This window comes from Arachis stenosperma, chromosome 10 (assembly GCF_014773155.1).
Source record: "Arachis stenosperma cultivar V10309 chromosome 10, arast.V10309.gnm1.PFL2, whole genome shotgun sequence".
Lineage (NCBI taxonomy): Eukaryota > Viridiplantae > Streptophyta > Magnoliopsida > Fabales > Fabaceae > Arachis > Arachis stenosperma.
In genome coordinates, this window is record NC_080386.1 from 26,789,673 (window position 1) to 26,807,129 (window position 17,457).

Genomic DNA, 17,457 nt, shown 5'->3' on the forward strand with positions numbered 1-17,457 from the left:
GATTCTATTCCAACATGATCGAGAACCGATAGATGATTAGCCGTGCTGTGACAGAGCATTTGGACCATTTTCACCGAGAGGATGGGATGTAGCCATTGACAACGATGATGCCCTACATACAGCTTGCCATGGAAAGGAGTAAGAAGGATTGGATGAAAGCAGTAGGAAAGCAGAGATTCAGAAGGAACACAACACCTCCATACATTTGTCTGAAATTCCCACCATTGAATTACATGAGTCACTCTATCTTTATTTTCTGTTTATTATTTATTATTATGCGAAAATCCAATAATCTCTTAATATAGTTAAATCCTCCTGACTGTGATTTACAAGATGACCATAGCTTGCTTCATACCAACAATCTCTGTGGGATCGACCCTTACTCACGTAAGGTTTATTACTTGGACGACCCAGTACACTTGATGGTTAGTTGTGCGGAGTTGTGACAAAGTGTGATTCATGTTTGAGAGCACCTTTGGAGCCATTATTGATGATCACAATTTCGTCCACCAGTTAGTCCAGTACAAGTGGTTCCGAAGAAGTCCGGCGTCACAATTGTGAAGAATGAGAATGGGGAACTCATGGCTACAAGGGTGCAAAATTTCTGGAGAGTGTGCATCGAATATAGGCACTTGAACTTGGCTTCTCGCAAGGATCACTATCCATTACCTTTCATCGATCAAATGCTTGATCGCCTGTCAGGTAAATCACATTATTGCTTTTTAGATGTCTATATTGGTTATTTTCAGATCCATATTGCTCCAGACGACCAAGAGAAAATTGCTTTTACATGCCCCTTTAGAACGTATGCATATAAAAGAATGCCTTTTGATTTATGTAATGCACCAGTTACGTTTCAAAGGTGCATGATGAGTATCTTTTTTGATCTTTTTGAGCATTGCATGGAAGTATTTATGGATGATTTTAGCATCTATGGTGATTCTTTTTACCTTTATTTGGATAATCTTGCTAGAATATTAGAAATATGTGCTAGTTCAAACCTTGTGCTTAATTTTGAAAAATGTCATTTTATGGTAAAACAAGGTATTGTTCTAGGCCATGTTGTTTCTAATACTGGTATATCTGTTGATCTTGCAAAGGTTGATGTTATTTCTGGTTTACCTTACCCTTCCTCTATGAGAGAAGTCCATTTTTTTCTTGGTCATATAGGTTTCTACCAGCATTTTATCAAGGACTTCAGTAAGGTTGCACTACCCCTTTCCCGTCTACAGCAGAAAGACATAGAGTTCGACTTAAGTGAAGACTGCATGGAAGCATTTGACAAGCTGAAGATTGCCTTGACTCAAACTCCTATTGTGAGAGGGCCTGACTGGAGTAGGCCGTTCGAGATTATGTGCGACGCATCTAACTATGCGGTAGGAGCGGCGTTGTCTTAGCGCGAAGGTAAGGATCCCTGTATTATTGCTTATGTTTCTAAAACTTTAGATGGTGCCCAGTCTAATTATACTACCACTGAAAAGGAACTTTTAGTAATTGTTTTTGCCTTAGATAAAATTTGGGCTTATTTACTTGAAACAAAAGTGGTAGTATATTCAGACCATGTGGCCTTGAAATATTTGCATGCTAAGAAAGAGTCTAAACCAAGGTTAATCCATTGGATATTGTTATTGCAAGAGTTTGATTTAGAGATCAAAGATGGGAGTGGTTCCCAAAATTTGGTGGCAGACCACTTGAGTCGCCTAGAACATATTAAAAGTGACTCCACTCCTATCAATGATGTATTTCTACTTGATAGCTTGCAAGCAATATCTGAGGTGGTTTCTTGGTATGCACCCATAGCTAATTATTTGGTTAGTCGTACCTTTTCTCCAAATTTTTCTAAACATCAAAAGGACAAGCTTAAAAATGAGTCCAAGTATTACACATGGGATGACCCATATTTGTGGAGATGTGGTGTTGACCAAATAATTAGAAAGTGTGTTCCACAATTTGAAATCTCTTCTATTTTAGAGCCATGCCACTCTTCTGAGAGTGGTGGACACTTTGGTCTTCAAAGAACTACAAGAAAAATTTTAGACTGCGAATTTTGGTGGCCCAAACTTTTTAAGGATGCTAATCTTTTTTGTGACTTTTGCCACCAATGCCAAAGGTTTGGAAATATATCCAAGAGGGATGAAATGCCCCGACAACTCATGTTGTTTTGTAAAATTTTTTATGTTTGGAGTATTGACTTCATGGGCCCATTTCCAAACTCGAATGGTTTCTTATATATTCTGTTAGCTGTTGATTACGTTTCTAAGTGGGTGGAAGCAATTTCTACCCGTACTGATGATGCTAATGTGGTTGTCTCTTTTGTTAGGAATAATATTATTTGTCGCTTTGGATCACCACGAGCAATCATGAGTGATCAAGGCTCTCAATTTTGTAACTGAAGAATGACAGGGTTGATGAAGAAACATGGCATCATTCACAAGGTGGCAACAACTTACCATCCCCAAACAAATGGCCAAGCCAAAGTGTCTAATAGAGAGATCAAGTGCATACTCGAGAAGATTGTTAAACCTCATAGACGGGACTGGAGCTCTCGGCTTGGAGATGCGCTATGAGCTTATCGAACATCTTACAAGACACCCATAGGTATGAGTCTGTTCCGCCTAGTCTATGGAAAGGCTTGTCACCTTCTGGTAGAGGTGGAACACAAAGCTTACTGAGATATAAAAGAATGCAACTCAAGATTGGGAGGAGCGGAATTGAAAGAAAATTACAATTAGAGGAATTGGAGTGCCTTTGGCTAGAAGCATATGAAAACTCAAGGCTCTACAACGAAAAGGTGAAGGCGGTACATGACAAGAACATTAAGAGAAGAGAGTTTAGAGCTGGGGATCAAGGCCTTCTCTACAACTCAAGGTTGAGATTAATGCCAGACAAACTGAGGTCAAGATGGGATGGACCCTACATGGTGGAGAAGATTGAATCGTATGGAGTTGTCCACCTAAGTCACCCCTCAAGCACTACCTTTTTCAAAGTCAATGGTCACCGTTTAAAGTTGTATCATGGTGCGAAAGTGAAGAACAACAAGGAGTTGGAGATCTTCCTCTTGAAGGATCTAGCAAGGGAAGAGGACTGAGCCTATGGACCGTCTAACTTAAGGACGCTAAAGAAAAGTGCTAGGTGGGAGGCAACCCACCATGGTATGATCTTCCTTTTTTATAGTTCTATTTGATTTATTTTCTTATATTTGTTTCATTAATTTTCAAATAAGCATGTTTCCCTTCTGTTCTGAGTTATTTAAAAAAAAGGGTTAAGTATGATTTTGGTCCCCAATATAGAGGCCAAAAATCGATTTCGTCCCCGGCCTTTTTGTTCCTACAAAATGGTCCCCAAGGTTTCAATTTGTTTTGAAATCGTTCTTTTTATCAATTTTTTTATTACCAAATTACCATTCATTAAAAAATTATAAAAAAAAGAAAAAAAAAGAAAGAAAGACATCAGAGAGGGAGAAAGAGAATCGGGGGAGGGGGGAGCGAGAAAGCGAAGGGTAGGGGGAGAAAGAGAATCCGCGGGAGAGGGGAGGGAAGGCCGCACCGCCGCCTGTGATTGGAAGGGGAAACAGAAAGCAAGAAAGGAGAAAGCTAAGGGAGAGAGAGATCGGAAGGGAGAAAGCTAATGGCCACCGCCGCTGCTCCTCGCCGTCATCGCTGCCGCTCCTGCTCCTCGCCGCTCGTCCTGCTCCGCGTCCTTGCCGTTCTTCTTCTTGGAACTGGATTTCTAGTTTTGAATTTTGTTGATGGTTTTGAGTTTTGATTGTTTTGGTTTTTTGAGTTCTGATTTTCTGATGGTTGATGGTTCTTCTGATTTTCAATTTTGTTGATGGTTCTTCTTCTAATGATGATGACCATGATGATAATGGTGGTGGTGGTGGTGGGTTCTGGTTTAGGGTGGGCTTCTGGTTGATTTTGGGGGAAGTTCTGATGATGCTGATGATGATGACCATGATTTTGGTTGATTTTGGTAGATTTTGAGGAAAGTTTTGATGATGATGACCATGGTGGTGGTGGTGGTTGCTTAGGCTTCTGTTCTGCTTAGGCTTCTGTTTTGCTTGCTTCTGCTGAGTTTGGTTGATTTTGGGGGTGAAGGAAGGGTATTTTTGTCCAAATGACGATTTTAAAACAAACTGAAACTTTGGAAACCATTTTGTAGCGAAAAAAAATGTCAGGGACGAAATCGATTTTCGGCCTCTACGTTGAGGATCAAAATCATAACAAAAAAAAAGAGCATCTCACACGTAGGTTACCACCTGGAGTTTGAAGGACTTGGGCCAATTCTTTCTTTTCTTTTGTTTGGATCCAAGATTTGTGATGGAGCTTGACTTGGGCTTTAAACAATTGTTCCTCGAGCCAAGTTGTTTCATTTGTTTTCCTGCATACTAAACCACAACACAATCATTTAAACACTTAATAATTTATAATAATGTTTGTTCATTATTTTAATTGAATATTAGTTTTCAAACTCAACACAAGTTACAAAAGTTTTCTAATCTTTTGATTTCCTCCATGTTAATTTGCAAATTAACTAAAATGCTGTGACGATGGTTGTTTAGGCTGTTGACTTTCTTAAAATCCCGAGCCTGTTGATGCTTACAACTGAAAAGGTGATAGATCTGGTGACGAGGCCCCTTAATAAGGCATTGGTGTTATCTAAATAACTATCATTTTCGTGAATGCTCTCATTCCTTTTCGTTAAATTCACAGAGTAGGATTGGCCATAAAGTAGGAAATTGGTTTGCTGTTGTTAATCAAAGAACTACTTGATTTGCTCGTTCACCATTTTTATGTTTGTTTTCTTGGTGAACTTCAGTTTGTTTTCTATTTAAAGGTTGTAGTAACAACTGATTATGAACCCATTTGGATATTGCTCTTGTTATGGAGCATTATTCTTCAAATGATTATGTATATAAGTTTATGATTTTGATGGATCGTAGTTGATTTTTGCATTGGTTAGTTAATATTTTCTTTCAAAAGTAAAATGGCGTTGGCCTCCACTCCACTCCCTTTTTCACTTTTATGGTCATTCACATGACATCAATGTTTATGATGTGTATGGTAATCGTATTTAGTAAAAACAACTGCAGAATGAGGGGATAGTTAAACCTGTATATTATAAGTATTTTCTCTAATAATTAACATGTGTTTGTAAACAATCCCGTTACGTTATCAACAATATTTCTGCCAACTTTTGCCAACTCTAATTTATAACAGTATTTAATAGAAATGTCTTTGTAGATGTGTCTAATAAAAATATTCTTTTTATGACTGTATCTAATAAAAGTATCTTTATAGATGTATTTCTTAAATATGTCTCTTTATACATGTATTTAAAATATAACAATTAATTATTATTGATAATAAGTTGACAGATAATATATTAGTATTCTATATTTTTCGGTTTGTAAATGATTATAAGTATTTTTTTTTAAATAATTATCTCTAAAGTCAAAGAGGCATATTAAAGATGTAAAGTAGCACTAAGCAATTTGATTAGGATTCTAAAAGTGGATAAAGATATATAATTTTTTTTACTAGATATTAATTGGTTAGAACAGTGTAAATAATTATATGAATTGTGTTTTAAAACTAATACTATAATCAACGTATAATGTATTTTCATTGATATTTATTAATAGAATTTTATATGAAGCATGAAGGACGAGTTATAGTTTATGCAATATCTCAAATTCAAATTTTATTATTAGTACATACAATGTTTTTTTAAGAAATAGTTTCATATAATATCATTTTTATTTTTATTTTTAATTATTTCAGTATTTCTCTATTTACACTGAGTTTATTTTTCATGCAATAATTAAGAGCCAATAGTAAAAAAAAGCTAAACCAGAACCAAATCCTAATCAAAATCGTCATTCTTCATTTCTCAAGCATCGAAACTTCAATCTTATTCACCTTCGAGTTGTTGCACACTACACACTCTTTTACACACTCAATTTGAACTAAGCATTTTTACAAACACAAAGCAGACATAATGAGTGAGATATTCAAACAATCAGGTGCATTCGCCATCACTCCCCCACAAGATTTCAGTCTACATTTTTCAATCTCCCTCCCTTTCCCTTTCTTTTTTTCTTTTCTTTTCTCTTCCGTGGCCCACCACAATTGCCTCGGATTATTTTTGAGAAAAGAGAGAAGAAAGGAAGAGAAAAAAAAAAGAGAGGGGCAAAAGAGAAGGAAAAAAGAGAAAAGAAAAAAAAAGAGGTGAAACAAAAAGAATATAAAAACTAATTTTTTTATATTTAAATTAATTATAGTCTATAAATTAGTTTAAATTTATTTTTTTAATTAAAGTTAGTATTATTTTTATAAATTAGTATATTGTATTATAAATTAGTTTAAAATTAATTTATTATGTGACAAAATAATTTAGTTCAATTTTTAAATTATTTAAAATAATTTAGTAAAATTTCAGTTTAATTTTTTAAAAAATTAAACCATAAACACTCTTAGCCAAGATAGAGACCGAAAATAATTTACCTTCATCATTAGAGCATATTATGTATTGGAGGTTCTCTGGAAGATGAGGATTTTTCTAAATTTTTATGCTAAGCATCAATTCTTTAATAATATATAGGAATAGGAATCAATATCTTCCGAAAAAATTGACAATTAACAAGGATTAAATTATATGTGAAACGTATTACATAACATCACGTTTCTAAAATAACATTTAAATAAAATAAATGTGAGATAAAGTAATTTTGCATTTATGCTATACTATTTTAATAAATCCTTTTCATCATCGTTTATATTTTCTAATAATTAAAACACGTAAAAACAATGATATACCAAATTATTCATACTAGCATATAAATTCATTTTTTGCATTAACATTTATACCAGTTAATTTCTTTATTTTAAAGTATTAAAATATTAGTTAAAGATAAATATACATATATTAAGTTATGTTTGTTTATAAATATACGATCCTGAGACAAATATCAAAACAAAAGATAATGTTCAACAGATGAATATGGACACAAATATTATATTTAAAAATATTGAATTAATATATTTTATATTTTTTTAATAAAAAAATATAAAAATATTAATAAAAAATAAAATTTATTTTTTTCATTATTTCTAAATTTTTTTATAATTATATTTTTATTATTATATATTTTTTTAAATTTTGTGTATGAAAAAAATAAAAATAAATTAAATTTTTATAATTCATTCATTTTTGTATTTCTATGTTTTGTACTTATTCTCAGCTTGTCGTGTTCTATTCTTAGTTACAACACATGTTTCCCTCCTCCTTTCTTGTTTTTGGACTCATGTTTTCCGTTAAAACCCAACTAGATTTGGGAAGAACAAGTTTAAGAAAAACAACGGAATCGGTTCTGTGATTGTGATTGGTCTAAAACTCCAAGCTGCACACAATATAAAAGGTGGGCCAAATACTTTGAGAAGGAAAGTTATTGGGCTCACTCTACAATTTTTGTTTTTTATTTTGTATGGGCTTCGGCTTAACTCAAAACAATGATAAATAAAAACAAAAATAATAACTAAGTTAGGTTGGTCCAGTGGACTAGTGGTTAGTTCACTAATCCGTTTAAACAATTTATTGGCCAGCGACAAATTCTTAAATAGAGCTCAGTATCGCGACAGATTAGTTTTTAGCCTGTCGGGATGGGGATACCGTAGAAAACAAAAAAAAAAAAAACAAAAATGGAAGTTGCCGGTTTTTTAAAAATTTATTTAAAAAATTAGGAGTAATAAAAAGAATAAATTAAGATTTTTAATATATAATTAAGTTTAATTTTGATATATTGACCGTGTAAAATATCTTATAAAATCTTCTAATTATATCTATTTTTTTGAATAACTATTCACGCGGTCAATATAAAAGATTATTTTTACTGTCGGGATAATATATAATTAGATGCACATATAGAATTGCTTTATTGTATCACAATTAAATTCTATATAATTTCTCTAAAAGCAAATATTGATGATAAACATTATTATTTTATTAGTTCAAAATTGTATTAATTAGTCAATCGAGATTTATATATGGATTTTCATTGAAGAGTAGTTAGAGTTTGTCAATAGATGAGCAAAAACACACTACTATAATGTACATAAAACATTATCATGTGATTAATCACTTTATTGTCTTCAATAAGCACTTCATTGTACAATTGTGGTGCTTGGCTTTCTTCCGACTCAACCCAACACAGCCAAAGAAACATGAGGAGTAAAAAAAAAAAAATTGCAAATACCCCATGTTCCTAAATCTGAACCTATAAATCTATAACAGCAGAAAGATAATTAAAAGAAACAAAATGTCCCAATCAAGAAAATTACATGAACACTTACAGAGATGAGATCAGAGGAGTTGGTTGAAGGATTTTTCTATTTTTTTATTTTTTCAGTTTTGTTTTTGGATGTGTGTGAAAGCAGAGCATTAATAACAATTATGTGGGAAAAAAAAAAACTTTGAAAATATCTATACATTGTAAAAGAAAATATTTTTAAAACATCCAAATCTTTGTCCGATTGACCGATTACTTAACGGTCGCATTTGAATCACATTCAAGTCAAAAAAATAAGTGTAATCATCAGTTAAAATTAACGATGATTGAACTCTTTCTTTTTTGCTTTATTTATTTTTTAACTTTAGAGGATTCTTTTTAGTGGGTGAATTTGGATGTTGATTTGTTGTATGTCAAGATATCGAGATAATACGCGTGTAAAGGAACTCGTTCCACGTGTCGGGCAGGCCGGGCAGGCACCAATGAATACAATCAGCAAAAGTGGCAGGGTTAGCTTGTTGCTCTGCAGTTAACAACTTTCCTTGGCGTATGGTGTAAATTGATGTATGTGCATCTTTTCTGAACTCAGATAATGTTGTTATGTTAATGAAGTTCACTGGCACCTTCATAGATTGTGTTACATTGTTCGCAATCACAAAAAGCCTTCGATCGGTTCCAACTTGTGGGTTTGATGTGTTGAGAATTGGTGTTGTTTCTTTAGCACATTTTGTGCCATCTGGGTTGTTCCAATCACCACTCCTTCAATAAATAATAATATAAAATCAAAATGGGTTAATTAGTTTATTAGGAGTTTACTTAAAGATCTTACATTTGCATTTAGTTATTCACTAAATTTTGTCTTCTACAGTGCCAACATGATACACTTATTAGATGAGGGATTGAGTTTATAAAAAAAGACCATGTATATACCAAAAAGTTAATCATTAAATTAGTTATTAGTTATCGTATATTTGCGTATAAATATATGTATAGTTTAATTTATTTTTAATGTATATTCTATATTTTAATATATATTTTATATTAGTAATTAATTTTAGTTATAGATTTTGATATACACAAGACATAATTATTTTAGATATAATAAAATATAAGATACCGTTTCTATTCAATTTATAGATATATAATTGGTGTTTAGTCAAATATTTTCTATCACATTTATTTTGCAATACGTAATTTAAAATATTTTTTGTAACTTTTTTTTTATCACTCATGAGGAATGAAGATTAAATTCTTAGGCTATGTATAATTAGTTAGATAAAAAATGTTTTTTTTTTCTTGGACAATTATTGAAAGTTATCTCTATTGAGCAACCTTTAGTTTGTCATTTTTGTTTGATAGTTTTTAAGTTTAAAAAAATAAATAGACAAAAGCACATGAAAAAATTTGAGTAAATAAAAGTGCATATTAAAATTTATAAATATTAAAGTATACTAAAAAAAAATTAGTTTTGATGGACAAAAATATATCCTAGAGATTAGAAAAATTTACTAACGACATAATATTTTTGTCTATAAAAATTTTTTTTTTGGATATACTTTAATATTTATGATTTTTTTTATATATTTTTGTCCATCTTAAATTCTTTTACGTGTATTTTTGTTTATTTATTCTTTAAAAGGCTTTAAAATGTGAAAGATCAGATAAAATTAAAGTTAAAGAAAAATGGAACTCTCACACCATTATTTTTCCTCTCACAAACAATTAGTAGACAACTTTCGAATTGTGCATATAGGGATATAGCATTGCCCATTAAAAAAAATATATCATACATCATACATGACTTTTCCATATAAAAATTCATTACACGTACGCAAAAATTCTCATTCTATTTAATTTATGGAAGATGCTCCCATAAAAACGTGTAAAATATATTTGTGTTCTATTATTCTTAGACGTATTAATGAATCGATTATTTTTAAATTTCATAATAAACTAGAATAAAATCAATTTTTATAACAATAACAATAAACTCAATCGTTATTAGATCCGGTCGAACCGACCAATTTACATAATTCACTGTATCATAGCTTTTTTAAAAACAAAATTAGGGATATATTTATTTTTTTATCAAAAAATTTAAACATAATTCAATTTAAATGGTATAAATCGATTAGATCAAATCGGATCTAATAATTATAATGCAGATAATTAAGTTTATTATTATTGCTATAATAAACTGATTTTATTTTAATTTATTAAAAATAAATTATTAATCAATTTAATAAAAATATCTAATAATATTATAATACATGTAAACGTGTTTAAGAAAAAGATATTTTTGGCGTCTTTATCGAATAGTCTCCTTAATTTATATATGCTCGAACATACCCTAAAATTTGTAGTAAATAAAGAATAAATAAAATTTGTAGACACAACGAATACTATAGTGGCTGGCCAACCAAACTAACCAGAGATCCAAAAGCAAAAACACTAACCAAGTAATAATAAAATAAGATCACAGTTAGGGTGGTCTCACCTAATGATGTGTTAACAAATATTATATTATATATGGCATGTGAGAATTACACTATCCTCATGGGAGATTGCAGGTTAAGATCCTTTTACCTTTAGTGCCAGCTAGCACATTGGTATTTAATTTAATTTGTTAATACCTAATAAGCACTTCAAAAGGATAAACTTTGGTATCGTATGTTGGGGGAGAACAAATAAAATACCCCATTGAAGGTGATGAAAAAGAAAAAAGAAAAAAGAAAAAAGAAAAAAGAAAAAAGAAAAAAGAACAAAGGCAAGTAATTGCAGTTGGTACTCAAAAGACTCATTGTATTTTGATTGTTGACCCCTATAATCACCTTCTATATATAATCTATACATCTTATATATAATACAGTTTCCCTTTTATAATGGTCATCTTTCCTTTTCTTTTTTTCCTATTATTTTTCATACTTATATTAATATATTATTATAGTTATTAAATCTGATCAGATTGGATGTGAGTGAGTTGATTCGATTTAATCGGATGAATTATATCTATACAAATTTTTAAATTTATATATTTATATATTATCATAATTATAAAAGTTGTAAATGGTCTTCTAGAATTTAAAAATATTTTTTTGTAATATATGATAATAATATTTATTTATTTTTATTGTATTATTAAATTTGATTCATTGTATTGAATTATTATGAAATTTATTTTTATTATTATATTATATATATTTTATCTTACTATCAATTTTTTTTTGGATCTATCATTGTAATTACACAATACACAACCCTTAATTCACTACATTAGGTTTAATTTTGTGTTTTTGTATTATATAAAATTTATGCATTTATATATAAAATTGAAGGTTTGACGGGAATAGCATGTTCGACAAAATGCTAGTAGCAGTAATGATGATGATCATGATAAGAGATAAACTATTAAAAAATAAACACACAAAAATTCAAAAGAAGAAAAGGATAAAATTGTGTCACCGATTTTTCTGTCAACCGCCACAAACAAAATGAGTTGAGTAATAATTTCTCTCTCAAATGTTTAATATTTTCAGGAGAATTTTTGTTATTTCCTTGTTTTGAAATTTTTTATTGGTGCCAAAACATTTCAGGTGTTATTTTAGTAGCTTATCCAAAAATAAATTAAAAAGAGAAAATTGAGAATTGAGCATATTGATTTACCTTATGTGAAGAGGGGACATGCTGTTGAAGAAAACTTTGGTTCGATTTGGATCAATGTTGTCCTCCACCCATTTTGACCATGTCTTTAAGACTCTTCTATATGCAATTGGCCTTGCAACTTCATCATACTCCGTTGACCCTTCATCAAACGACCCTCGTCTTTTGCATTATCACCAACATGCCAAACACAAAATCCAATTCACAGATTGCTTCAAACATAAATTATAAATAAGACATTGATTCGAACATATGGTATGATAATCAGGAAATAACTGACTACTTAAATATTAGTAAATATTAGTAATGAGAGAAATAGTATAAATAAGGACTATATTATTGTAATCAGAAAGAAAAAATAGATCAATTGGATAAACTTTAGTTTATTAGGAGTTTTATTCTCTTTCACTTGAAATTAAATAAAGAAAATTGTGTTTTGTTAATTCATTTAATTTCTTTCATTATAGTCAATCTTCAATATCTTCTTCAACTTTAGTTCATACAATTAATTCTACACATTTTTTTTAATTTTTATCTTTTTAATGCTCACATACTGTGTTAAATTTGATGAAGAACTAACAATATATTATTGATGAGGACTAAACATTATTATTAAATTAAAAGTCTAATTATATGTATAATTAATTTATTAATTATGCAGGAAATTAAATTAATTAAACTGGTCCAATAACAAGTAAACAACGCTCAACAATAATTCAGATTCATAAACTTTAAAAAAATAAGTGGTTGAATATAATTCACACTATTTTTATAAACTCAATTGATGGTCTAAATTTATTCATTTAAATTGGTGGTTAGCTAAGTAATAGAACTCAAATTACATAAGAATCAAACTACACAGAACCAAATTCTCTCTTCTCTCTCTTCTCTCTTTTTCATTACCCACGTGAAATTACAAAAACAAAGCAAGAAAAAAGAAAAAGCTCTGATTAGGGTTAAATCAAAGAACAAAACATGTGTTACCAAATCTAAATAAGAAAAGAAAGTTAAAGAAATTAGGGATAAAAACAAAGAACACATCTAAAGCTTCATCATAGAAATCTTTTTTTTTTGTACAACATTGAAGCTTGTTAAAGAAAACTTTTTTTTTTTGCATATACCGAATTGAAAAGCTAAAAAATTTGAGGGTTATGGAGCTTTCCAAAGAATCAACGGACAAAAAAGTTACTTAGAGTCAAAGCACAAATGAAGAGCACATATTTTTGAAATAATATGAAAAAGGATGAAAGAGAAGATAAAAAGTATGGGTGTATATTCTGTTCCATCATTTCTGTGCAGCTGCTGCTACTGCTGATTTTTGGGGAGAAAAAGTCAAATGTGTTGAAACAAGATTTCATACTTTGAAAGTTTTACTCATCTATTAAAGGGGTAAACGACCAAGGATTGGAGTAAGAAATGAGAAGAGAAAGTTTGGGTTCTCATAATTTACAGGGCTATTCATTCTTCTCCTTTATGGTTCTCTATTGAATATTCTGTTTTCTCAGTTTAATCTTTCTTTGTTTTAATGGTAAAAGTCATTACTGTGAGGAATGTAAGAAAAAATCATTGAGTGAAAAAAGGTAAAGAGAGTTAAAGTTGGAGAAAAGCCTATGTTTATTTCAGAAATCCTCTGTATATATTTCTATTTTGTTTTTATGATCTTGAAGAGATTTTTTTACAAGTTGAATAAGCACTTTGCAGTTGAAAGTTAGAGTGAGTTTCTAGTTAAATTTGGCTTAGGTAAAAGTTGGATTTGTCCCAAATAGGATTGAATTGGATTAAATCCTAGAAAAATTGATGAATGTAATCTTATTTAAAGATAGTGAAATTCTATTATTGTTGTGATGGAGACTGGATGTAAGCTATATTGCATTGATTAGTTGAATCTGACTGTGTCATTTCTCATTCTCTTTTTTGTTTCTGGTTTTATACTTTAGGAGACAAAATAAAATAATCTTCTATTTATTCTATCCAACTAGACTTCACAGCTATATACCTTGTAAATAATTCTGTTCTGACTTCTTTTTCAATAAGAGACAAAATAAAAATATCTCTTACTTTTTATCTGAGACAACTCTATAAAATCTAAAAATTTCATCTAATTTTAAGATTACTCAAATAAAATTAAAAGAAACTTAAATGCAACTTCTCATTCTTTAAATCCCTGATATCCATCACACTAACTAAAATATTACTCGCCATTGGTGTTACTCATAACTGCCACCTTAGTAAAATTAATTCATTAAAAAAATTAATTTTATTTTTTATGCATCGAGAATAAAAATATTTTTCAGTCATTTGATAAATTTCTTCGTTAGATTATTAATTATTTAACTAATAGATACAAAAAAATAAAAAATTATTTTCACTAATTTTAGCACTACATAATTAAATTTCTATCTATAATATAAAATGTAATAAGACGAAATATATCCAAACACAATAATGTGTCCAAATATATTGATGTTGTTGTGTCCGATTCTATTAGTTTCTAGAGTTTATACTTTCAACTAATTAATCACATTTTATAAAGTTTGAATTCATTTTATATTGATGTGATAAGCAATTAGCAAATGACTAATTTACTAAATGACAATGTAAAAGAATTTAGGCTGTTATTAGTATATATTTAAATTAAACCTTGATTTTTAAAACTTCCAATTCAATTATATAATGACATTATTAATTAATTAGGAGAGAGAGAGAGTATAGAGTATTGTTATGGTGCTTACAAGACTTTCATAGTTGGTGTGTTCATCCACCATATGTAAGTGTTAAAAACAAGGTAGTCCACATTCTTCCAATTGGCACCATGCTTCTCAATTGATTCAGGCATGATGATTCGGTTCAATATGCTATGCATCTTTGGATCATCTGAGTTTGACTCTACAATGAACGGTGCCCAGTAGAACTCCACCGTTGCATTATAATCCTGCACACACTCAATAATAGCTACATTATTATGATAAGGTCCACCACCTTATCCCCATGGTCACAACATGCCCTTCCTTAACTACCATAAAAAATTGGCACAATATTCCAAAGCCAAAGCATGCATACAATTTTGTAATCCAGCAAAATTAATTCATTATTGTCCCACCATTGACATTTGACATGCATTACATGCAGCATTACATAAAAATATGATTCTAAACTTTTCTTCACAAAAAATCATTATGTCAAATAAATGAATAATATATGGCGATAAAACTGGCCTTCTATGTTTTTCTTATAAAAAACTTCCATAATATTAGATGTACATTAAAATGCGTTAACTAAATATATATTTAGAGAAATATTAAAGGATCGTTATAATTATTATTTTTAATTATTAATTAGTTATTAATATTTAAAATTATAGACTAAAATATATTATTAGATTATTAATTAGATTAAAAAAATAAATTAATGATTAAAAATAATAAAAAAAAATAATAAATTTTAATAATTTTTTAATATTTTTTATATATTTTTATACACAAATAATAACTGATTTTAATGACTAATTTTAATATATATATATATAATATTTTTATAAATTATTTTTACATAAAATAATAATTAAGATATTAACTCACCTTATATTAAGCAGTTAAATATATTAAATTATTTAATAATTTTTAATTATTATTTTTATATAAAAATATATTTATATGAGTATTTATTTTTAAAAATATTAGGAGACTATAAAAATTTATTATTTTTAATTATTATTTAGTTATTATTTATCAATTTAATTTTTTAATTTAATAATTTAATAACATATTTTATGTTTTTATTCTATATTTTTAAATATGATGAGTGTTAGGAGACAGTAAATTTTGTGATTTGTCGTAGTCATTAATTTTTTTTTTTGGTAACTGTCATAGTCATTAATTAGTCATTAATAGTATTTTTATTTGTGTGAAATTTTATTTAATGGTAGAGAATTATTTATTTTTTTTACTGGTTAAATATTGACCAAATTTTAATAAAATTGCTGATTTTTTAATTTTTTTTTTAATATTAATGACTAAGTGATGGCCAAAAATAATAAATTCGGATAGATGTGTAGCATTTGTCGTTTATTATCGATAATTATGTTAGTAGGAGTATTGATTATTGATAATTATGTTAAAATGAGTGGGTAGAGCAAAGAGTCAAACCTGGAGTTTGAAGACAGAAATGGAGCCAGTCTTGTTCAAGGTCTTTTTGCCATGAGGAACAGCAGACTGGACCAAACAAATCATTGATTCCCACTGGTTCCTATTCAATGAGTCTCCAACAAACATCAGCCTCTTCCCTCTAAGCTTCTCAAGCAAAACTCTCGCCTTAAACCTTAATACACAATAATTTCACACACAAAAACACAATTATTAGTTGATCCACAATAACCGTCTGGTTCAATTCGCATAATGTTTTTCGCATGTCCTAGAATCTGAACCGCAGATAACAGTTCAGATTCTAGGAAAACGAAAACATTCTGCGAACGAAGGAATTGAATTAATTAAGTGGTTGTGTATTATTGTTACTTGGGCAAAGAGCAATCTCTGGGTTGCCATCTCCAACTCTGATACATGGAATCAGGTCTTCCGTTCTTGATGCAGGTAACTTGTTGCGTGAGAAACTCGCATTGTTCTTCTTTGTACAAAGGGTGACTCACGTTATCGAAAACCCACTCACCTGTGAACAAGTCACAATCTTTTGGAGGCAACTCAACCGTTTCTTCTTCTTCTTCTTCTTCATCATCTTTCTTTTCTACCATAATAACAGGCAATTCAATCTTCTCCTTCTCGTTCTTCTTCTCAAGCTGAAGCTGAGCTCTATTAACAGTTTCTGTGACATTATTATTGTCATTGGAACCTTGTTGGAGTTGTTGAGGCTTGAAGAAGGAGAATTCAGCGAGTGACTTAAGGTCCTCGCTGAACATGAAGAAGACGCCGAAAACGAATATGGAGAACACTATCATCAACACGGAGAGATTATTATTGCTTCCGCTTTTTCTTGCTTTCATTGTTTCAGAGCTCGAAAGCGAGTTCTTGCGCCGAAGTTGCTGCATTTAAGACAGAGAGAAAGATGAATATCACAACACTTTTGAAGAATTCGAAGGGGATAGAAATATAGAGAAGGACATTTCATGAGGATTGATGAAATCATGAAGAAACAAGAAGCTTCTTTCTTTAATTTTTATTTATTATATTTTTTGGTTGGTTGAATAATTTAGTATTAATATTGTGTGTTTGTTTGATTTGGGTTCGGTGAAATGGTGTTGTCTTTGAAGGAAGTAAGGACAGAGAAGAAGGTATAGTGGTGAAGAAAAATTGTCGTTCTCAAAACACACAAAGGGGTCAAAGTTCTTTATTTGTTTCTTTAATTTTGTTAATTTATTTATCCTTTTCTTTTTTTCAATATATAATTTGTTTTTGCAACCACTTTTTCTTGTATTTTAAGAGCATACTTGAGGAGTGATTTCAAAGACTTGGAAGAAGTTAGTCATAGTCTAAATCAGTTGAAGGGAGTTTGCATAGTGT

The 17,457-nt window shown here is 29.8% G+C and overlaps 2 protein-coding genes across 2 annotated transcripts; one reads left to right on the forward strand and one right to left on the reverse strand.

Annotated features, from left to right (window-relative positions):
* Positions 1-2,563: 2,563 nt before the first annotated feature.
* LOC130956924 (uncharacterized) lies at positions 2,564-3,088 on the forward strand. The gene has a single exon (XM_057883857.1). The coding sequence runs from the start codon at positions 2,564-2,566 to the stop codon at positions 3,086-3,088; it is 525 nt and encodes a 174-aa protein (XP_057739840.1).
* Positions 3,089-8,137: 5,049 nt separating this feature from the next.
* Positions 8,138-17,162, reverse strand: LOC130954535 (xylan O-acetyltransferase 1-like). The gene is made up of 5 exons (XM_057881284.1): positions 16,459-17,162; positions 16,093-16,264; positions 14,680-14,879; positions 11,951-12,109; positions 8,138-9,046 (listed from the first exon to the last, which is right to left on the reverse strand). The coding sequence occupies exons 1-5, from the start codon at positions 16,983-16,985 to the stop codon at positions 8,701-8,703; spliced, it is 1,404 nt and encodes a 467-aa protein (XP_057737267.1). The 5' UTR covers positions 16,986-17,162; the 3' UTR covers positions 8,138-8,700.
* Positions 17,163-17,457: the final 295 nt, after the last annotated feature.

Bases quoted from the DNA above. Each gene is read 5' to 3' on its own strand.
- LOC130956924 (XM_057883857.1), top strand. From the start codon at position 2,564: ATGAGCTTATCGAACATCTTACAAGACACCCATAGGTATGAGTCTGTT.
- LOC130954535 (XM_057881284.1), bottom strand. From the start codon at position 16,985: ATGCAGCAACTTCGGCGCAAGAACTCGCTTTCGAGCTCTGAAACAATG. The intron at 16,265-16,458 runs GTAACAATAATA...TTGTGTATTAAG, and splicing joins AGAGATTGCTCTTTGCCCAA to GTTTAAGGCGAGAGTTTTGC. The intron at 12,110-14,679 runs GTAAGCACCATA...ATAATGCAAAAG, and splicing joins ACACCAACTATGAAAGTCTT to ACGAGGGTCGTTTGATGAAG.